Below are 23242 nucleotides of genomic sequence, written 5' to 3' on the forward strand. Positions count from 1 at the left end.
ACAGGCAAAAGTAGAGCTTAGAGACTCCAAAAGGCTCACCACAATGATATCATCCAAAGATGGCAAAGTGCTATGAAGTCATTTCAGGAATGCCTAATACTGGATTGCCTGCTGCTAGAGATGATAAAAAAATAAAATAAATCTTATTGTAGATTGCAAGAGAAGACAGCTCTATGGTACCTGTACTGGTACTTTCTCAATAAACCATACCACTTAAGATAATTTTTTTTAATTAACTGCAAATTGCTTTCTCATTATCCAAAATAAATGTGCAAAATGTGCATAATACATATGCACCACGCTTGCAGATGTATAAACTGATCCTTAACTGTGTATCCACCTAAGGTCTGATGCACCAAAATGACTGTGAATGGGGATGCAGGAGTCCTGGCTGTAATGGTATGAGCAAGAACCTGGTTTTCTTGACTCATTTTTTTGAAACAGATAAACTGAGAAGCATGTATTTCATTGTATGAGGATGTTAGCTGTATCTGCAATAGCCAAAGATGCGTGTTCTGAAGTGACATCAGAGACCTGGGGGCTTGTTGGATAAAAAAATGGGATTTCTTATCATCCTTGGATAATACTTTCTTTAGCCTACTCCCCATCCCCTTTCTGTTGTGCAGTGAACTGTGCAGTCTATGTGGCTTTTTCCCACCCGTGATGTGGCTGAATGTCAGCAGTATTTTACCCCTGTTTTCGGAAGCACGGTGGAATAAAATGTGTCTGCATTTGTATAATACTCCATAAGTAATCCAGCGTGCCTGGATGTGTGAAGAAATGAGAATGGCCTGTCCCTTTCTTTGTTGTGTAACTTGTGCTTTAAACTAGGTGTGTTGTATTGAGAGATGTTATAAAGTGAGCTTATTCAAAATACTCCAGTATCTGTGTCAGTAGAACTATTTACAAGCAGTGAAATTTCAGAGGAAAATGTGAATTTTCCCTGACAAGCAGTCACTTCAGTTTTTTGTTGTTGTTGTCATTTTTTGCACGATTTGCTGCTAAGGTTCTAGTTTTAAGTGTTATTGCCTATGTGTGTGGAAGTATAATTTTGATTTGATCCATATTCTCTTTAATGCCAAAATTGCTGAGAAAAGCCTTATAAATTTGGGTTCAATTCAAATGTGATGGGTTTACTGTCATTTTTTAATTGTCGGTATTCATATTGCTAGTATAAGTGTTTAATCCTTTTCATGATAGACACTGAAAATATGTTTTTAAAAAGCCTACAAATGAACAATTGTTCATTCCTGGCGATGCAAATTCAGTTCTACATATGGAGTCAGTGTGAGCCTGCATATATGGCCCACAGTTTCCAGGCTTAAGAAGAAGTCACAGGTGCTTAGGTGACCCTCTGGTCACTGGTAAGGGTCACATAGGGAGAATCTTTGTCTTCCAACATTTCTTTTCCTCCCACTTGATGGTTTCAGACTGAATGTATGAATGTATGAATGACGGACTTGGCTAGGCAGTGCATAATGAAAGTTTCCAGTGCATACTGATTCCTAGTTCTTTGACCTAAAGGATGCAGTTATTTTGAAGACAGGGGAAAAAAAGCCTTTCCCATGCCTTTCTTGAGTGAAGTTGTCTTGTTGAGGGGCTACAGAACCTTGGTAAGTCCATCAGAAAAGACTGCCCAGGGAAGTGGTTGAATCACCATCCCTGGAGATAGTTAAGAGACATGTAGATGCAGCACCTGGGGACTTGGTTTATTGGTGGACTTGGCAGAGCTCGATTAATAGTTGGACTTGATGATCTCAGAGTATTATTTACTCAGAGGTCTTTTGCAACCTAAACAATTCTGATTTAGTAACAGACACCTGGAGATGGGAAGAAAGCAAGGGAAGTGCAGCTAAAAGATACGAAAACATTCAGCAGGCATACTACTGCACAAAGTCCCCCCGAACTCCAGCATGTTTATATTCCATGAAAAAAGTCAGTATAAAAACCTAATGTCCAGTTATTTCACAGCTCTGCTTAACTCTTGCTAACAGAAGTCTCATCAGTGTAGATCAAAGGCAACATCATCATGTTAATTTTTCACCAGTCATTATTTTTTTAGCAACAAACTCACCCATATTTGTTGTAGGAACTTGGCGTCAGAATCTGCCAACAGTTTGGTGATTCTGATAGGCCAGGGGCTGCTGTCTCTGGTCAAGATATAATAACTAAAGGGAAATCTTTGAAAAAAGTATAACTGCCTGAATTACTACTCTTTTATATGTTTTTAAATGAGAATGTAAAGGCCAAGGGCATTTTTTCGTATTTAATACTATTAAATCCATCATTAAATCTCTCACTGAACACTGGGTGAATTTAATGGTGCCCTCAAGTGCCGATGCTGATGCTTGACTGTGTTAATATTGTTGTATATACAGATACAATAAATAACACTTAGCTAAGGTAGTGTTAGCAGCCTTATTGGGTATATCAATACAAATAGCTGCCCTAATGAGATTAAGCATCAGAAACCAACGACAATGTGAATCAAGGCACTGAGGCTAAAATATGGATAGGGATTCAACACATTGAACCTATCAATAAAACCGAACAGACTCTACTAAAAGCTTTACTGCTAGTTGGCATTAAAGGATTAATTTGAAAGTACAGTTTTTATCTTTTCTCATCTCACTTTATCGCATCCTCTGTCTTAAAACTCCTGTCTTTCTGGTGCACAAGTGTTATGAGTGCTTCTCTTTGCTGAACAGTCTGCAAAGCCCTTGGCAGGTCACACTGCTTTGCCTTGCTGTAGCACAAGTTCCCTTTGGTTGATGTAATTCAGCACTGGGAATGGGCTGGGTTTTTACCACTGGTATTTTTTATGTCTGGTATTCTGAACAAGGAGTTGCACTAGTTGAGTCACCTCCAGATCACTGTTTCTTCTTTACACATACATCTTTTGGATGTAGTTGCCTTTCCCATGCAGATTATTTTAAGCCACCTTAATTGCAGGATCCCCAAATGTTCATTATTACAGTACTCTTTTACCAGTGCAGAAATCTCCAACTGACCCCATTGCATTTTGAGGGTATTTCCAATTTATGGCTTTATTGCTAGTAGGGGAAAAAAGCTTTATGTTGTGGGCTTTCTTCTCATGGGCTTCTGTGTATGCTAAAGCTTTGAGGGATATATCCACTGCTTTGTTTTACTAAGAAAGTCTTTCAAAGTGAAAAAGAATGGACCTAAAGGACTAATTATAATCAACGGGGTGAAAACCTTGCTTGGGCAGAGAAGTCCCTGAAGGCTTAAGTGGATATTAATTGCTACATAGACATTATCTGAACCTTCTCATTACAATGAATTGCAGTTTGATGCTTCTTATAAAGAGAAATCAAAAGAAATTAATGTTTTCTGCCATGAAAAAATCTTTTGTGACTTTTAATATTTTAAATTTCCAATGCTAAGGCAGTTATTTCTGATTCCCTGCACTCTAAGAAATAGGTAACATAAATAAATAGTGGTAATGATATGTCCTGTTTCCTTTTTCTTTATGTATTACTTTAATTTTTCCACATGATTTCTGTGAGGTTTAAAAAAAAGATAACATATACATCCTCATTTTTTAAATGTCAGAGAAGGAATGTTAATTATATTGTAAAGTGGATAAGTAAATCATGTAGTTAAGAGCTCAAAAATAAACAAGCATTTGTAACCATCTTATTTCCTTGCATACCTCTATCATAATGTAGCCTATAATTTCATAATCTCCTACTGTTTGCTGGCAAACATGTTGAGGAATTTTTTAGGGAGTTGTAAAAACTTTTGCTTGCATAATTTTTCATATCATTCTAGCTGTAAAACCAAGCTGTCTTTGTGGTGAGCGTCTGGTACGGCGTTGGCAGAGAATACCTAGAAATGGTGAGGCAGCATGACGTGCTGTTTCACATGGGTTTTCTGTGCCCCATACAGGGCCTTCAGCAGTTCAAGTTAAACAGTTAAAAACTGTTTCAAAGATCTGTTTATTTTGCTTTCTAATAATTTAATGTGATTCTAAACAATTTAGATAAATCTTAAATGTATTTCATTGTAGTTAAAATGGCTTTGAAATCATCGCCTTTTTTTAAAAAATAGATGCAAATTTCTTACGCAGACAGTGTCTACAGTGCTTAAGATACTGGTGTTAATCTACTTTTTAATGAAATAAGTGGTGTAATGGATGAACCCAGAACATGCTTTAGGTCTTCAATGTGTATTTTCATACCTTGTGCTGTTTTTTCCATCTGGAGTCACAGATTGGCATTGTCACCCTCAGTGCCAGTTATGTCGAGACAAGTGTTTTCTTAGGGGTCTTTCTGACTCGAGATTCTTTCAACCTTAGTTCCAATTTTATGAGTTGTAACTCGTAATAATATTATGGTACTTACAGAGATTACGGGAGTGCTGGGCTGCCTAATTCAGGTTTGCAACTGCCTTGCAAATGAAAGCCAGTGCGTATAATAAGCAGAAAATACTGTTTCAGGGCTTAAAACAGACAGAACTTGAGACAATAATAGCTTTGAGGAGCACAATATAAGCACTAGACAAATGTAAATTGCACAGCTACAGAATGGTCTCCTTCACTGCTCCATGGCTGTGTTTGCAGCTAGAGAGAAGCACGCACACAAAATGAGCTTTAACAAGAAATGCCAGATTGCCTAGGGACATCTGAGGCAAACAAAGGAGCTCTGCCTGCCTCTGGCAGCATGGCAAAGGCCACCCCATGTGTAGCAGGAGGAATGGTAAGTGCTGTTCGTGCGCATGGCACCGGCTCCTGAGAACAGGAGGGTGAGCAGAGCTCCCAGCCAGGCGGGCTCCCTGCTTGTGCACAATGCCCTCACAAGGGCTCCCCACACTCTGTGCTGCTGGCAAGCCTAACGTTTCTCTACACAGCAACAATGGACTGGCCTCCAGCCCTCTCCCCACTCTTCTAGAGGATGGTCCAGGTCTTAGGTCCAGTGATGTGCCCAAACTCTCTTTCTGACCATAGCAAGAGTGTTGGACAAATGTTCATCCCCACTTCAAATCGCCAAGGTTTATTGTGGTGCTTATGAAATCAGGAGCTGATGAAATCAAAAGCAGTAGAGGACATCCATGGACCATAGGTTACTGATCCGTAAGAAAATAAGAAACTTCTGCTTCTATGTTTTCTAAAGCACGGTGGGACATCCCTTTCTCACAGTCACTCCTTTTGTGGTCAGTACCTAACATTCACATGTGAATACAAATGTTTCATGTTTTTTCTTGGTTTATAAAGTATGTATTGATAACCATAAATGCTGAGGATTTTGATGGACTAGAAACAAAATGGAAAATAAACAAGAAAATCCCACTTAGCTAAGTTTTAGGTGTGAGTTCGAATGGTGTATCTTATCACCCAGAATGACTAGTGCTCTGACCTGTGTGACAAGCCAGATAACTTCAGCCACTTTCCCCTGTCTTGAACCTATTATCTTGTATTTGGTTAAAGCATATAATTCAGACAAACATCTTTTATCTCATGACTTTAAGAGATGAAGATAGGCATTTCCATAGCACTGGATCCCTAAAGTGAACCGCCTCACCAGCTCATGAGAAATTGTTCTTTTTTTCCTACCTTCCTTCACCTTGCTTTTTTGTTCTTCTATCCATTGGCTCAGGATGCAAGTATATGTATCGTAACCCTAAGGACATTAGTGATGTTAGTCTTTCTCTGTAATTGTGAACTGACAAGAGTTTCCACTGATTTTTTAAGTCTTTTCTTGAGAATCCTATTGAAGGTGTTGAGTAGAGGTTCTGCCTTTCCTTGGGACACCTAACAGCTACAAATAGGTTCTCCAGAAATCATGTTACAGGGGGGTTTTCCCCCATGAAGGTGCTTACACAAATAAAGCACAGTGTCTCTTAATGTAACTGAGCTGACTTCATCTGTGATCTTTTTTTTTTTTCCCCACTTCTCAGAATTTCCAGCATTTCTGAAGAAATGTGTTCAAGAAAACAAGCTATTACAGCATTATTATAACCAGTTCTGGTGCACTAACATATTCAAATGCACCCTGATGGATTGAGCTGTTTGGGAAAGAGTATGAGATGTGGGATGTTTGTTTTTAGTTTCTTGTCCTCTGATGATCCCTAACTACTTTCTGGGTTCACTGTCCCAGTCTATGGTATTCTTAATTTCTGGACATGAACCTGTCTATGTTCAACTCTGTACACCTCTGTACCCTTTGCTGAACTAGTATGTGTTGGCTTCAGACATCACACTGTGCCATTGTGCTACTTCCAGAATACAAACCAGCAAGATTTAACATCTTTCTGTCAATTCAGATGTAGGAGGCACATGATGTAACCTTGAGAACAGATGGCTGAATTCACATACACTGAAGCACACAGTGCTACACTGATTTCTTAATCTCATTCTGAATAAATGACTTGTATATGAACAGATTCTCCAAGTTGTCAGAGCATCATAAACAAAATTGTTTGCTAATTGCAGTCAGCCACATCCATGCAAGGTTGTCCAGGAAGGATTTACAGTCTGCTTTGCCTTGCAGAACCTCTTTGTTTTATGGCAGGGAAAAGGGAAGGAGAGTCTCTGTCTTGATGCTCAGCTCTTCAGTCCAGTGCTCCAGCCTGGTGTAATTTTCACCTGTAAATTGAACAGATTTCATTTAATTGCATTAAGAAACCACAAGTGCAAAACCTCTTGGAACTGTACTTTATAGAGCTACATTTGACAATGTTTTAACTTCTAATACTTGAATTCTGACTTTTTTCTTTTTATGAATTTTTCTTACCCTCTCTATCATCTTGCCACACTGACCCAAGTTTGTTGTAGTAGCACAGAACAGAAGCTTCCTTGCTTCTTGTTATGGTTGGCAGCCTTCACAGGTATGTTAGCCAAAAGGCATTCTGGTAGCACTTTAAACTTTAATCCAGAGTACAAGGTATTTACTTCATGTAGTGTCTGCCCATAATTCAGGCACAGAGCACACAGGCATCACTGTGTTACCCCTAAGTTCATGAAGGTTGACATGCTCAATCAGTTGGCTAAACAAGCTGAGCTAAAAAAACCAATTCATACCCACTGGTGAATCTCCACTGTGGATGCACAGAAGAGCTCTTTGAGTGAGGCCCCAGGTTTCCAGGAACCAAGTAAGTCTTTGTGGTACTCCCAGTCCTTTCCAAATGGCTTCAGGGATATGAAATTTGAACTAAGAACAAATTAGACCAAACCAATGACCTGTTATTTCATCTTCTGACCAGGGAGTGATCCAGGACGACTAATGCACCTATCACAAAGCTTCCAGCCTCCCACAACATAAGAAAATGGAAGAATTTGTCTAGTTTAAAAAAAAAACCCTAGATTTTTTTTTTCTCACAAAATTTGCTTCAATGACCTCTCTGCATTTAGCAGTGTATTTTTGTCTGAATTAAAGTGTTTATATTAGAACATTGCATGCATTTGTGGAAAAGATATTTCAGTATTGATAAATATTTACCATGATGGTATTTCTGTCTTCTCCACCCTGCAGATGTTTTCCTTACTAAATGTCTCTGGTTTTCAGCTTTGAACATTTTTTCCTCTGTTTTTTTGTCTGTATTAATACAATCATCCATCAAAAGAAGAGTGAGACCCTGACCAGTGTCCTACTATTTTTTTTTCAATAGCCTTTGTTTTAACTTCTTGAAATATTTCCAGAGCAATCCTGAAGCCACTGCCATTGCCTAAGAATTAACATGCTTGTTACAGTCTCTGAAAATGCCAGCTATATGCACTTTTTCATTATTATCTGAAACCATGCAGAGATCTGGACCTTGAAGTATCCTAGGTCTTTTCCTTTCCTCTTTTTCCTCCCCCCACTCCCAAGAGGCAGCTATTCATCTTCATTAGCCACTTCTGTTAGCTTGCTGCCAACTGAGACTAGAAAACTAGCTGCATCAGTCTCGCATGGCAATTCAGGAATTAGAATCCATAGTCCTTGGGTACAGGAGGTTAATGCACTAATAAAGATTGTACCTTGATTAACCACATCATCTCAGCTTGCCCAAGCAAGGTTGGTTTTCAGACACTTTGTTGTTTCATATGGCTCAATGCATTCATCTAGAAACATAGCTTCTTAGCTAAGAAGAGATACTCATCTTTGTGACTAAAAGAATTTTTTTTTCTAATCTCATTTAAAAATATTTTTAAAAAATTAAGGAAATTGTCTAAATGCTGTTCTGTGATTTGGCTGTAAAAGAACACCTTCTTTTCCTAAGGTGGGGGAAGGAGGTCTGTCCTAAATTCTGATATGAGAGAGCATGACATGGTTTATAAGCTAATTAACTTGTTTTTAGAATGAAACCATATTTCTTTTAGATACCCATAGCTTCTTCTAGGCCCACAGTCTCATTTATTCCCCCCCAAAATGAATAAAAATTTGCAAGCATCTATGTTAAAGAATTATAATCATACAAATTAAGAACCTAAATAAGTCAGTTTTATAAGTAAGCAGCTGTAGCCTTCTTTTACATTTGTCTGTCCTAGATTGCTGAACCTTGACTACGTGTTGCAGGTTATTTTCAGGATGGTCCCACTAAAGCAGAGATAATATATTCCAAACAGAAACTTATTGCACTGGTGTTTCTGATTTGCTGTAGGGTGAATTGATCCACAGATCACGTTGCAAATGCTCATGATTTGGAATGGTTTAGTTCTGTAGATACCAAATACCTGTATATTTAATGCTGAACACATTCTTTAGTGCTGCAGTCTGCAGAATCTCCTACCTTCTCCCTTTTCACAGGCCTAATTTCTCTTTTTTCCTTTCTTTCTTCCCAGCTCACACGTGCTTGCGCACACACACACACAGACACAGACACACACACTCACAAATCCTGCTTCTATCAAGCAGTTTCTGCTGATGACCATCTGTGCACGTCTGAAGAACTAAGCACAGCAAAAATGACACAGTCTCAAGCTACACAGTTACCTTCATTTCTTTGTTTAGAGCAACAACAACTAAAAAATACTCCTTGACAAGCACTTGCCCCTGGATTGTCATGTATCTTTGGACGTTTTACCAATGAAGCCTAATGAAAGGAATTCATATTACAGAAAGCAACGGAGCATTTGGAGAGTCTCGGGACTGGTGCCAAAGGGGAAATGTGGTAGAATGTGTTTGCAGCAGATTGCTATGAAAAAAGTGACTCCTTGAAATCATTTTAGCAGGAGTAGGAGAGACAGAACTGCTGACTGAGGTTCAGAGCTGAACTGGCACCCAGCTCAGTGTCCTTACTGCAATTTCAGCACCATGATAGGGAGCTCACCATAGTTCCCTTATTTAATCCTTCAATTAGTATGTGTAACCATGTGTGCTGCTTATCTCAAGTTTAGAAAGCATTTTGCATCACACATGACAAATAAAAACTATAAATTAAAACCCAAATGAGTGGAGAAAAAGTAAGTAAAAAAGAAAACAGCAGAAGCTGGAAAATTACAAGGCATTTTGTCAGGTGGTGATGGTTCTGAATAACATGTTGTAAAAGGATATTGACCATTAAGAGATACTCAAATGGAAAGCAGAAAATTATCAGTTGCTCAAAGGAATTGCTCAATGGAGCTGATGGGGAAGTAGAAAAATAGTTCTAAGTATGGATAAGTGACATCATAAAGAAACAAGATGAAACAGCTTTGTCTTTCCATTTTATAGGTGCATCTTGGAAGTTTGGGTTGGAAAAGTTGCAACAATAGCAGATACTACAGGAACCAATTTTGAAAAAAGGAGATTGGCTTTTCACATGATAGGAACCTTACCACAGTGAAATACTGTCAGCTTCAACACAGTCTCCAAAAGTTTCAGTGTCTGACTCTTTGCTTTGGATATTTGACACTAAAATCATAGCCGTGGTGTCGGCTAGTGGCAAGATAGCTTCATTGAATTGAAAGGGATATTTGCCAATTGTCAGCAGTTAAAAAGAGAGACTCGTGTTTAAAAAAAAAATTGAGGACAGAAGAGTAACTAGATTAAAGGCTCTCAAACTGTGTATTGTGATCACTTGCTAAAGGGTCTTGGAAAGCTCTGCATTAGCTTTGCATGGCCTTGACTTCCAGCTGAATAAATATATCTAATGTTTCCCTAAAATGTGCATTTCAGTGTAGGTAACTACAAAGACAGATCCTCTCCAGTCCCCCTGAGCTAACCAGCAAGAGTATTTGCAAAGGAAAATTGTGTCTCACAAATCTCCTGTAATTCCTGTGACATGTCAGTAGAGCAGTGGATGAAGTTGAGTCAGCTAAAATAACTTTCAAAAGGTGTTTGACAGGGCCCTTTATGAGGTGCCACAAGTATTGCTTAAATCATCGTGTAGAGAGGCAAAATATTATGAATCAAAAATCAGCTAGGTGAGCACAAGCAGAGAGGAGGATTAAACAGTCAGTTTTCTTAATGACCAAATGATAAGTTCTGGTTTTGGCACTGAGCAAATAGCAAGATTATACATGTGGCAAGACTTTAAATCTAGATGATACCCATCTCCCTACTTGATATCAATTACGATTTTTCTGAATCAGTTCAACCATTCCTGGTATCGTGTGCCACACGGCAAGACTGATGACACTAGATAAATAGCATTGCCTTAAATCTAGAGTGAATACTATTATTTACCTCTGCATGGTACTTTCCCTGAAAAATCATCTACAAACTAGGGTTAAAAGCTCCAAACAAAACACTGCCAAGCAGTCATTAATCCCGGAGAAATGTCTGGTTATTTAATTGTTGCTGCGAAAACTGAAGTTGGAGCAAGGATATGCAATACGATAGATTCCTTTTTTTTGTAGATTTTCCTTTCAGTGAGAAGAAAAGCCAAGTTGGCATGTTGAGTGAGATTAACTAGGCTTGGACCTTTATAGCTTGTAAAACTGGACATTTATGTATGACTGCTGAAAACTGATTTACTACTGGTAGAGACGGGTAGAGTTGCAGGGCTGTAGAGTTACAGTATGCATGTGAATGAGATGTGCCATCACCAGCAGCACCACAAAGATGCCAGTGCAAAACAACATTGCTGCAACTCTCACAAGGAGAAGTGGATGTTCCAAAACAAAGAGAGGGTCTCTGAGCTGCTCCTTGGACTTGTGCATCTGGCTGCAGGAGGACGTGGGCAGTCATTGTCATCTCAAAACAAGCTGTCTTCCAGTTGGGCAGGACATACCATTATCCACATATATTTTTTAAGCAGCCTGATCAGGGCTTCCTTTTTTGATCTAAAAGTCTTTGTTTTCTCCACTTCTGGGCCCCAAATGTCTTCTCAGTACTTTCTTTAGTTGACATTGTTCAGGGCTTTAGCATTAAGTCAATCAAGTTTGAAGAAGACTATAAATTGGTTTTAAATTGGACCATTATCTTGTAGTGGCTGGAGCATTTTTCTTGTGCCTGGTGTTTCTGACTTATTTTTTGATTCATGCTGCTTTTTTCCTCTTTCTAATTTCAAAAAACCTTTTGCGTCAATCAATATTGTAAGCTGCTAAGGCTCTTAAATACATTTAAATTTTCATCAATCCTTTTCAAACAGTTTTGGGTCCAGTGGATGCCTTTATGCCAGTACTGCCAATCCCAAACTCCAAAGACAGGCAAGTTACCTGAGAAGATGGGCATGAAAGTTCATTTTACAATAAAAATTGAGTCCTTTCTGCTTCCTTGGTTATTTTCATTTTCAAACATTTCACACCATGTACCAAAAAAATAAAAGATCTCAATCTAATCATATGTCCCTACTAGTTCTTTGAATCTGTCTCAAATATCTTCAGCTAGAGTTTAAAATCCTGGGAATTGGCACACTTGAACATATTCTGGATTTGTTTCTGCTTGATCTTGCAAAGTGTTGACATTTTCTGGACACCTAAATCCTTTCTCCTGAATTTTGAGGCTCTGTTCTTGGCAACCAGAAAGGACACTGCACATAGTTTAATGCTTCTATCTTCAAAAAAATATTATACTACATTTAAATCTTACCACTCCTCAGTGCTGACAGCCTGTAGTTTGGAACTTTTCATGGTGGCTTTCTGATTATTTGTTCCTAATTTTATTTAATTTTAGAGTTGTCTGAATTTCAAAGGGTAGAGATAAATATGAAAAAACAATATGGTCACCACTCAGTGTATTATTCTAGTAAATTCACATTCAGATATTCATGATAATGGCAGTTATTAACCCTGGCAGATATCAGTGGTCTTACTAAATCTTTGTGTCAGAAAGGGTTACATCAAATTTAAATAATGTAGAAAGCTTTATTATATACCACAAAGTAAAAAAAAAAAAAAAGAAGAGAAGCTAGTTTAGGGGGAAAAAAAAGAGCATTAAGGCTATTTTTCATTGAAGTGTGGATGAGAAATAATGTTGGTGAAAAGAAGAAAGGTCACCCTTATTTTTAATCAACCCTCTGGTCCTTTTTGTGGATGAAGGCATCATTGTCAGACTCGGGCAGGCAAGGTGGGAGGAAGGAGCTCTGCTGCTGTAACAGATTGGTTTGTGCTGGCACAGAGCAGGCTCCTCAGGAGATGTTTCCCTGAAGGTGACAGTGGGGTCACCGACTGTATAACCTGGAAGAACTGCTTCTTGAGCAAATGGCAATCACAAGCACCAAATAGAATATTTCACAAGTAGCGTAACTTTAGGTCAAAGCCACCAGATGTTCCCAGTCTGGCTGCCCCCATTTTTAAATTGACAGAGATAACGTGAAGCATTGCCCTTGGGAAGAAAGGGACACTAAGTCATTCTCATGTGCTCTTTTGGGCTCAGCACCTCAGCTTGGAGGGAAGAACACTTTGTTTGTGTACAGGGTTTTAGCAGTGGAAACACCTCTAGTCTATGTATGCAACATCACATTTCCCACAAAAGAAATGGTTCTGTGAGGGAAAAGTGAAAAAAGCAGGTGTGAAAGTGGTACTTCTTTAGATAACAGACTTAGGGTTAAATACCCACGTTGTAAATCTCCTTCTTGTCAATTTATAGTCATACACCTTTACTGTTAGAATATTTCTTAATACATAATTCCTTAATCTTTTGCAAACAGTAGCACATGTGCCAGATACTTGTAGCAAACAGAAATTTGATTGCCTATGTTTTTTGCTGCCTGAGTTTTAAGAAGTTATTGTATATTAAAAATTGCTATATACTGTTATTGCTGGCACTTATCAGATAAGGAAGTCATAAGATGAATGATCTGCCTCAAAGAAGTGAAAAGCAAAGCAATTCTGATACTGAAACTGCAAACCAGATGATGCTCTGATTAGAGGCACACACATAGATTAGAGAAGTATAATAAATCATGTAACTTTTTAGCCTCAAATAAAATAAAAGAATGCAATTTTTATTAGGAAATAAACTGTTTATCAAGAATGCTTTAAAAGTGACATTTATGGCTAATAAACTGTGTTGAAAGGGCTGGTCCTTTCATTGGCAGAACAGCCAGAGACTTTCCACAATGTAAAAAATGCAGCAGCTCAGCCCATGCTGGGTCAGGAAGCAGTTCCGTCAGCACTAATGAAGGATGGGAAGGAGACTCACACACACTTTTTTCAAACAAGAACATTTCTTTTCTCTTTAAAAAGGAATGAGTCATGGAAATATAACTCCAGTTATTTTGGGAGATTGTGGATCCCTGCATGGCTCCTTGGAATATCACTGAGAAACAATTCCACAGTCCGTTAATGGTAGCAAAACCCAGCAAAGCATCTGCCAGGCAGGCTCTTGATAGTGTCAGCAATCCCCCTGCTTAGGCAGGATGTTATTTGCTCTTTAGTTCCTTTAACGTACAGGCCAGCTTTCAGGGTTGTAATGCTTGGCACTATTTCTCATATTCTTTCTCTTAAGTTACCAAATACTGTGGCTCTTGGTGATGAACATGTCAGAAAAACATGTCCATCCCTTAGGATCCTGCACTAGAAAGGAACAAACTTCTTGGCTGAAGCATTTCATTTACCTCTCCACAAAAGCAGCCTTGCTTTGGAGACCAACTCGTTCAGACTTGAATCATAACAGTATTGAGCATGTGCCTACCTGCTACTTGAAGCTGTGTAAAGGATGGCTACATAAAAGTCAGGTCAAGCTACATCTGTCTCTTATGTATGAAAAAATGTCCCTCAAGACAAAACAGGGAAGAGAAAAAGGTGGAGTGCAGCACACCTCATTTGGGACGTGCCACATATCTGTGTCCTGCAAGACACACTTTGGAGTAAGGAACTTACTCAACTCCTTTACAATTATAAAGGCAGTTTTACAAATTGACTGTTAGCAAGTGGTAAGCATTTCCCATTCTGACCTTGCCTGTGAAATTTGTTGTGTGATTAGTCCACGTGTACCCCATTACTTGGTCATGAATTGAAATTTCTGTTCCCGTCAACAAAAAAATGCTCTTCTGTGAGTCTCACAGCCCAAATACATTGTGTGATTAAAATGTATTTGCAGATTGTCAGAAAAATCAAACTTTTTGCACTTAAGATACATTATCTATTCAGGAAAATGAGACGGTGCTTAGGAACTGCTCTCAAGTGTCTGTAAAAATCATTGTAGCTCATGTTCTGTCTAGATTATATGAAAACTGGGCATTTCCTAGAAGCTGCAGTAACTTAAATATTCCACTACCCAGGTACTTTTGCTACTGATATGCTATCATTATCTCCTTTTCTGGTTACTTTCTAAATGCAGTTTGCTGAACAATATTGTTTTTCAGGAGATGACCCATTCATGGCCTCCGCCACTGTCCGCTATTCACACACCAGGAAAGGCAGAGCAAAGCAAGTTTCCCTTTCCAAACAAGGTAAGACATTCAGAAACATTCCTCCTGCTCATCACAATATGTCCTACACAAGTGTGTGAGGTCTCTGGGCTGAGGCTGTGATGGTCTTCTTCATGTGTGTGTGCCAGTATTCCATCTTTTCCCTTCTTACAGCCTCAGCAGGGCTACACAGCCTGCATCTCTTGGCAGCAGAATTGATGGTGGTGTGGGGGCCACAGGCTCCTCATGGCTAGGCAAAACCACAGATGTCTCTGGTGGGATGTCCAGGTGGGGTGGCTTCTGCTGAGGCTCCTGACTGATACCTTAGGGCACAGACAGCAGTGGAAAGTCAGGGAGCTCCTCCTTGTATGCATTGCTCCTGCATTGTTTGGCTTCATCAGCTGAGACCTTTGTTGAAACCTTTGAGGTCTGAGGAGGCCTTCACTAGTACACTGGCCTCTAGTTGGCCCCAAGGAGTGAGCACACATCTTCTGCCTGGTTTCAAAGGGGCAGCTTTGCTAGAGAAGCAGTCAGCCCAGTGCCATGATTCACAGAGGGGCCACAGAAGCATTTGCCACAGAAACATTTGATCCCCCCAAGAGACCAAAGCCACTAGTCCTGCTGATGCTCCCTTAAAACCAGCCCCTCTATTGGATATATATCTAAGGGAGGATGCAGTGCAGCATGGTAAAGCTCATCAGCACAAGCTTGGGGAAACCACATTATTTATACATGGTAAGTCAGGAGGGAATGAAATCAGCTATCTTGTGCAAGAGCCAATAAATTTCACATTGTATCACCATATACTGTTTAGATGTCACAAGCATATTTCATGCAGCCTTCAAGCTTGAAAGATGGTATTGATGCTGTTTATAGTCTTTCTCCTGTTAAAGCAAGCTCGTTTGGCAACTTTTAAGTCCATTCTGCAAAATTTAGTTCAGGGAATAATTATAACTATAAAGCCAAGAAAACTTCATTTGCCTACAGTAAAACAGCTTTTCTGTGGATGAGAGTGTCATGATTTTGAAGTATCAGGGGTGTAAACTGAGATATCTCTGGCATGTTATGAAAGAAAAGGAAGGGAATAACTCACTATTTGCTTTTTGAAGGCAGACAAATGACTGAAGATGGTAGGTGAACTAGAGGCTTGTTAAGTTAGAGCAAGTCCTGTAGAAGAGAGGTGGGTCAGCAGTTTACAAGCAGGTGAAGTGCCTGTTAGGCATGACAGAGTGAAGTGGTGCTTGCAGTGCTGCAGTTTCTGCCACAATTATCACCACACGGTGTGTTTGTGTGGCACACGTGCAGATGTGCACGGACAAGGCGTGCATCTGTCAGTGGATCTGTGAGGCCATCATGAATCCACATCCTCACAACTAAATCTGCTGTGATAAATATAGGAATAGGAGAACCACAGAGCAGAGAGCAAAGATACATGAATAATGGTTGATATTGACTTTCTCATCTTCTCTCTGCCTGCTCATTCATCTCTCTGGGAAATTTTCTATTATTTTGAATTGCAGAGCCATTTCAGAGATCTACCACTCATTTTTAAAGATCTTTTTCGAGGTGGTTTCCTTTCCTCTTGCCAAAGTAGGATTTCTATTTTTTTTAATCTTAGGATGGACAAGATTTCATGTAGTAATATATGAGCATACTTTCGTACATCTAATAACATCACAACTGCATTGTGGCCTGGGTAGTCTGCATGGCCAGAAATTAGAGTCCTTTGTGTGAGATGGGAAAGAAGTGTCTTAAAAAACTCACCAGAGTCCTGGAATAATTCTGTATTACTTGCCTTAGATTATGTTAATTTTAGACACCATTTCTATTTGAAAATATTTGAAAATAATTAAAAGATATTCTGTGGCTTAATCTGGTAATCTGTAGTCACAGACTTCAGAAAGCATATATTTTTCAGGCTCCAAAATACAAAAAAATGGTTTTCTGATTTTTCAAACATGTTTTTCACACATTCATAAACTAGCTATTGCTTTTAAAAAAGCATGGTGTAAAATCTTTATTGGACCTCATAGGAAATGTCTCCATAGCTCTTAGAAAGCTTTCCCCGAGGTAAACTATGTAGCTCTCCCTACTTTTTAAAAACTGAAGGCTACACCAAACTTCCATTGATCTCACATTATTCAGATAAATGGTTTTGTCAGGTAAATAGTGACCAAGGCCAATAAAGAGACTGAAAGGCTAAAATCAGGGCAACAGCTTCATCTCCAAATTCCAAGTCATGCATGGTAACATGAATTACTTTTCAGTCTTAATGGCAGTGTTGAGACATTAGTTCACTTCATTAGCAAAGACTCTTCCAGCAAGAGAAGCAAGTAGGCTGCACTCACTTTTAACAGAAGACAGTTCCCAAACATAAAAATTCTCATCATTTTGGGAATGAGAAAAAGAGAAGCTTGTAGGACTCCTGCCCTGTTACAAGGATGTAAATCATAACTACTTTTCTGTCTGTAAAAACTGAGTGTCAGCATCATTAGTTTGCATTCACGCCACACTGCTTTTAACCTGCAATTCAAGTAATTAGCAATCTGACAGCTTGAAACTTGAAATTTATTAATTAGGCTATTAAAGTTGCAAAGGCCACAGAAACTATACCTAGAGTGGTTTTGAAATCAGTCTAGTAATAAAAGCTAAATATCTGAGATTTATATATCACAAATATAACAGAATTGCACATTTGAAACTGCACATGTGGATGTATTGATCAATATAACTAAATGCTCATTTAATGGAGGGGATGGATGTGCGTAGGCTGTACTTCTCTATAAATATGCCTTATTAACATGGGAGGTCTGCATTGATTCACAAAAATGGGAGGAAAGCTGGGTCAGGTTTGACACGTGGCAGTGCCCAGTTGGTTTCCAAGTACTACACTGCTGGAGAAACAGCACTAGTGATGTGTCCTTTATGTAATGGAGGGCATAAAGTTACATTTCATCCTTAACTTTGAATTTTCTTTCTCTCTGGAATTAATTTGTACTCTTGAATTTACTAGGAAAGGGCAATGACAGTCTCTTTATTTCTTGTTTTTCAAAGCTTAAGGATAATTGATTGAATGTGTGATGTGACAGTCTGTGTATGCTTTTCTTTCTCCTATCTCTGCTGCACTTTGTTATGTACAAATGATCAGGCATTTCTTGATTTTTAATTTTATTAAAAGCATCTTGATAAGTAAAGTTTAAATGAATAATTAAATTTGTAAATAAGAGCTCACTTGATGCTTGTGTGGATGAGCTTTCATGTTCAAGCATTAATTCTCTTGTGTAGGAAAAAATGCTGTTAATTCTGCTGCCTGATTTGCTCTCTTTCTTCATTTATTTTTTTTTTGTGATTTCTTGTCTTGATAGTTTGATCAGGTGTTTGATTTCTTGTTATGCATATGTGATATTACGGGATCAGCCATTGTTTTATTATTTGAGAATTAATTTAGCCACTCCAAGAGAACTGGTTTCTTGTCACAAAGCTATTGGGTGATTACTCTCAGCAGACGCCAAGTTATCATAGCGATGTTGTTCCTTACAAGAGCAATTCATTTGCTTTTTCCTTTCTCATTGATTTTAACAAGCTGGAGGAAGTGCACTGGACAATAATCTTCAGAAATGAAGGCTTCACCTTTTTTTTAAAGTTGCATTCTTTTTGTTCCTCCATTAGTTGGAACACTCTGTATTTGTCTATGAGTTATTTTTACTAGCCTTTGGCAGAGGCAAGATACTGTGCTCAGCAGTTAAAGGGGAGGGTGCATTCTTCCCGAGGTTAATGAAAAGGTAAAATAGGGAGCAAGATCCTTGTTCAGAAATTTCAAACAGTTTTACAAATACAAGGATATTTCCCACAAAAATATTGTATTTCCCTGAACTTCTCCAGGTACATAAATTCTCTGTTTTCAAAACTGAACATGCTCTAAAAGCAACTTTTATTGGGAGTATGGTTGGCTACAAGAAAAGCATTTAAATTCAAGTGTACATACCACTACATCACCACTGCAAGCTGATCTTGACTTTTTAAGATTACATTCAGTCACTAGAAAAAAAACAGGCTTTAATCTCTCTTCATCAGAAACATTCACAAAAAGCTGATGCAATTTGTCAAAAGTACACAATTTCAAACTACTGAGAAATTATTCTTGGCATGTGAAACATGCTACAGATCTTTTCATATTGCAGTAGAAGGTAGAAACTCTTGGGGCTTGCCCAAAAATTTGACATCTCACATTAAAGGTATTTAGGATGGAAGTGAGTTGCAGATGTGTATTATGGTATTAAAATTACAGATCAAAGCCATGCAGTCTGAACAGAGCAAAATGTGCAGATGGAGGGATTCTGATGAGCTGAGCCCTCAAGATGTCAGGGCCTGCTGTCCAGCCAACCTCTCTTTAGAGGGTCCAAGGAGCTCTTGGGTCCCCAAGGCCCTGAGGAATTCTTCTGAGTGACTCAGCAGCACAATCTCAGCCCAACAAAGTCAGAGCACCCTCGAATCTCTGGGGACCTACATTTTCCTCTCTCCATAAGCTGTGTGTTTGGCTCATTCCTCTGCCCCTGTGGACCAGGGATCAAGTCCAGTGCCCAGCTCCTCACCAGGAATGATCACACATGTTCCTGTGGGTGCCTGGCCTCTCTGAATAGTCTGAACTGCAGCTCTAGCTGCAGCATGGGTATGAGGTGGTATTCCTGTGTGTGTCTGGGTTATTCAGAAGCAGAGTTACATACAAGATGCTTTTCCTGCTGCTGTTTCATGGCAAGGTATTATTTTTTTCCCTTGATTTAATTATCTTTTTGTTATGGTTTATATTTGAATTTATAGGCTTTTAAAAATATTTTTATGAATGCAAACAAATTCAGTGAGTAAAAAACAGTGAACTAACATTTTCACTTGAGGGAAAAGTGGTCTGATTTATTGCACCACATTCACAGGTATCGCTGTTGTCATATGAGGTCGACCTTGTAATCTCAGGGACCCAGAACTGGTCTGTATTTTCATTCTCTGATGCTGTCAATGTCAACACAGGAAAAGAAAAGACCAGCTGTGCTACTACCTCACGAATCCAATGGTCCATGAAACAATATTGGCCTTCCCTCTGTCTTCTCATCTGAACTTGTAGGAGATAATAGATGAGTTTTGGCTGATCAATACATGAATAGTGAGCGGGAGAGTTGTAATAGCTATACAAGGAATTGCACCATTAAAGGGTTGTTGTGAAATAAGTTTACAAGCCTAAGAATTAATGGATTTTCCAAGAAATATTTGACTTATTCTTGTAAATGAAAATTACTTTGAAACCAAATGAAAAATAATCAGTGCTGTTTGTACTGTTAAGGTAATGTCCAAGTAAGTATTGCGGAAAAAAAAAATGCTGAAAAAGTAATTCACCTTCCCTTTTTTCTGTTATTACTGTAGGAGTCACAACAGGGATCTACAGGACACAGCAATACGAGTAAGTACCAACTCATTTTCTGGCTTCACTGGGTGGAGGAGTAGACAATGACTTTGAGAAAGAAGTGACTGATGAAGTAAGGGGTCAGTGGCAGACTGAGCCAGCACAGAGCCTCAGCAAGCAGTACTCAGCTATGGACAAATATGGAGAACTGAAGAGTGACCATCAAAATGTCAGCTCTTTTGGTGGCCTGGGAAGAACAAAAAGTTTTCATTTCATCATGGCTGTTCCATTATGTAAATGAGAAGGACTGAAAGAGCAAAAGAGTGTTTTTTTGGGAAGCCAGAAAAGAGCTGACCTACTTGCACAGTCAGATCCAGACTGACAGAAAATTATGCAAGAAAACTTGTTACAATTTATCTTTCGTATGCAATGGTGTATTTGGTGGGTGTTGCACAGTAATAAAGTACATAAATCTTGCCAAACTAACACTAGAAAACATTTCAAAGACCCTATGGCTGTGGCTCTTTTTGGCTAGCAGAGTGGGTAGGGGAGTGATGGGTGTTTGTGTGTCTCCTGCTCAGGGCTTTCCAGTGGATTCCAGTTTACAAATCGTGGTGCAGATCAGTAGCACTTTAATTACATTTAGCTATGTTAAAAAAAACTTAGCATCTATATTGAACAGGAAGATTGAGTTGTTCTGTAAAACAAAATATTAATCCTCTCCCTTGACACCTCTGATGGTTGTTGATGTTGTCTTGCATATTAAAAATACATGATTCTACCCTGCTTTCCACATAAAATCATCAGAACCAAAAGAATTATTTTGCTAGCTTCCTGACCTGTCAGCCAGCACAGAGCCCAGTTTGCAAATTGCAGGGCTGTGACTGAAGATGAAAAATGCCCTGAGCTCGTAGCTAGGGCTTTGAAAGGGTCTGGTCACCCACTGTATGAGGGAAAAGACATCCTGAGAGACAAGACTAGGAGATGTAGGCTTTTAAAATGGTGTAGCTCTTCACCAGGGAAAGGTCAGCATGAGGAAGACAATGTTGTGAAGAAACGTGCAGTGGTGTCACTTAATTGCTGGCATTGATTTGATATTGCTGCAAGTACCAGCACTAAGGAAATAACAAAAGGCAAAGGGTATGAGGTTCTGTCAGAAAATAATGAATACAGTAATGAGAGAAAGAAGCACAAAAGAACCATAATAGAGAGGGCTATGCAAACACAGGCAGAGGCACAAGCATGACAAACACACTGGCTGAGCTGAGAGCTTTGCAATGACATCAGAGGCCACAGTATTTGGCCAGCTTTGGTCCTAGCAGAGTATTTCCTTCTTCCAACACTTGAATAAAATAGGTTGTTCTGCATATTTAACAGAACCTGCATTCCCATGTATTACAAAATTGATCCTATGACCTCACAACTTTTCCCTGCTTCTTACTCCTGTGGTCTCCGACCCCGCTTCCAATTCCCCCATCCCTCCCATACCCCAATACCTCCAGTTTCTCCTCTCCTCATTCATCCTGCTTAGCAAAATCTGCAGCTGGGCAGAAGCTGCACTTGGTACTGCCTAAGTGATGGCAATCAAACCAAAGAACAGCTGGACCCATGCAGAAATATTACCTTCATTGGTGGCAAATGAAGTTAGGGTCACTGTCTGATGCCCAGACACTTTTTCTAACATCACAGAGAGAGTTTGACTACCTCTGAGAGCTATATCTATGAGAATTCCCATTGAAGCGCTGCAATAAGATATCAGACAAAACACAGTTAGAATGAGACATAGACTTTACCAGCCCTGTATGTCAAACTCAAAGGAAATTTGGGAATAAATTATTCAGATGTGGGGTGGGTTGACCCTAACTGGACACCATGTGCTCACCAAAGCTGCTCTATTACTCTCCTGGACACGGAAGAGAAAATACAAGAGGATCATGGTGGAGATAAAAACAGGGAGACATCACTCACCAGTTACTTTCATGAGCAAAACAGACTCAACTTGAGAAAGTAAATTTAACTTATTACTAATCAAATCAGAGTAGGACAATGAGAAATAAAATCAGATCTTAAAAGGATCTTCTCCTCACCCATCTCTTTATCCTGAGCTCAACTTCACTCCCAAATTCTCTACCTCCTCCCCACCAGCAGTGCAGGGGACCAAGGAATGGGGGCTGCAGTCAGGTAATCACACCTTGTCTCTGAGACTCCTTCCTCCTCAGGGAGGAGACTCCTCACATTCTTCCCTGCTCCAGTGTGCGGTCCCTCCCACAGGAGACAGTCCTTCATGAGCTTCTTGTGAGTCCTTCCCACAGGCTCTGCTTCTTCATAAGCTGCTTCAGCATGGATCTCCTCCACAGGCTGCAATCCTTCAGGAACAGGCTACTCCAGCGTGGGTCCCACACAGGGTCACAGGTCCTGCCAGCAAACCTGCTCCAGTGTGGGCTGCTCTCTCCATGAGTCCCCACGTCCTGCCAGGAAATACTAGCAAATTACTCTGTGAAAAAGAACCCTAATGGTCAATGTATTGTGTTATCCAACTGCACATCTTCAGAGTCCCAGTTAGCTGGTTTTTCCCATTGTACCCTGACTTCTTTGGAGTGGCTCTTGAGCCTGTCATCTGCAATGGTTTTACTGCAGCTGCCAACATTGTCTTTCTCGTGGATTGCATTTGCATTTCTGTCATCCTTCCCCCACAAGGAAATCAAAGCATTTAAAAACTCATAATGGCTGAAATTATTCTACTCCATCACAATAAATATAATTTATCCCTGTTACCCAGAAAGGGAAACTTAATCAGTGGAGTGATTCACCAAAATTCCAACTAAGAGGAGAGAACTCCTTTTCTGGCCACCCACTATACAACAGGGGAAATCCTACAAAAGTTCATTTGAAAGTTATTTTGAAATTCAAGAAATCTGGACACATCTTCTGCTTGTATCTAAAAAAGTCGAGAAAGAAGTCACATGAGATGAGGCAGAAACTAGGAAAGTCCTCCCAGTTCTGTGGCTAAGGATCTGTGGACTGACTGTTTCCACTGTGTGTTTTCTGTTACACCCGCTGACACACACTCACCTGTTTCAGGAGACATACATAGTGCTTAGCTTGTGAAACAAAGTGTGCTAACAGCAATCCCTT

General features: G+C 39.4%; 1 protein-coding gene across 1 annotated transcript in view; it reads left to right on the forward strand.

The window, feature by feature from the left end:
- AFF3 (AF4/FMR2 family member 3) overlaps nucleotides 1–23242 on the forward strand; it is a 323273-nt gene that overhangs the window by 172471 nt on the left and 127560 nt on the right. Inside the window, exons 5-6 of the mRNA XM_015638560.2 lie at nucleotides 14671–14757; nucleotides 20128–20164. Of these exons, the coding sequence (XP_015494046.1) occupies nucleotides 14671–14757; nucleotides 20128–20164 (124 nt within the window). The remainder of the gene's footprint in view (nucleotides 1–14670; nucleotides 14758–20127; nucleotides 20165–23242) is intronic.

This window comes from Parus major, chromosome 1 (assembly GCF_001522545.3).
Source record: "Parus major isolate Abel chromosome 1, Parus_major1.1, whole genome shotgun sequence".
Classification (NCBI taxonomy): Eukaryota; Metazoa; Chordata; class Aves; order Passeriformes; family Paridae; genus Parus; species Parus major.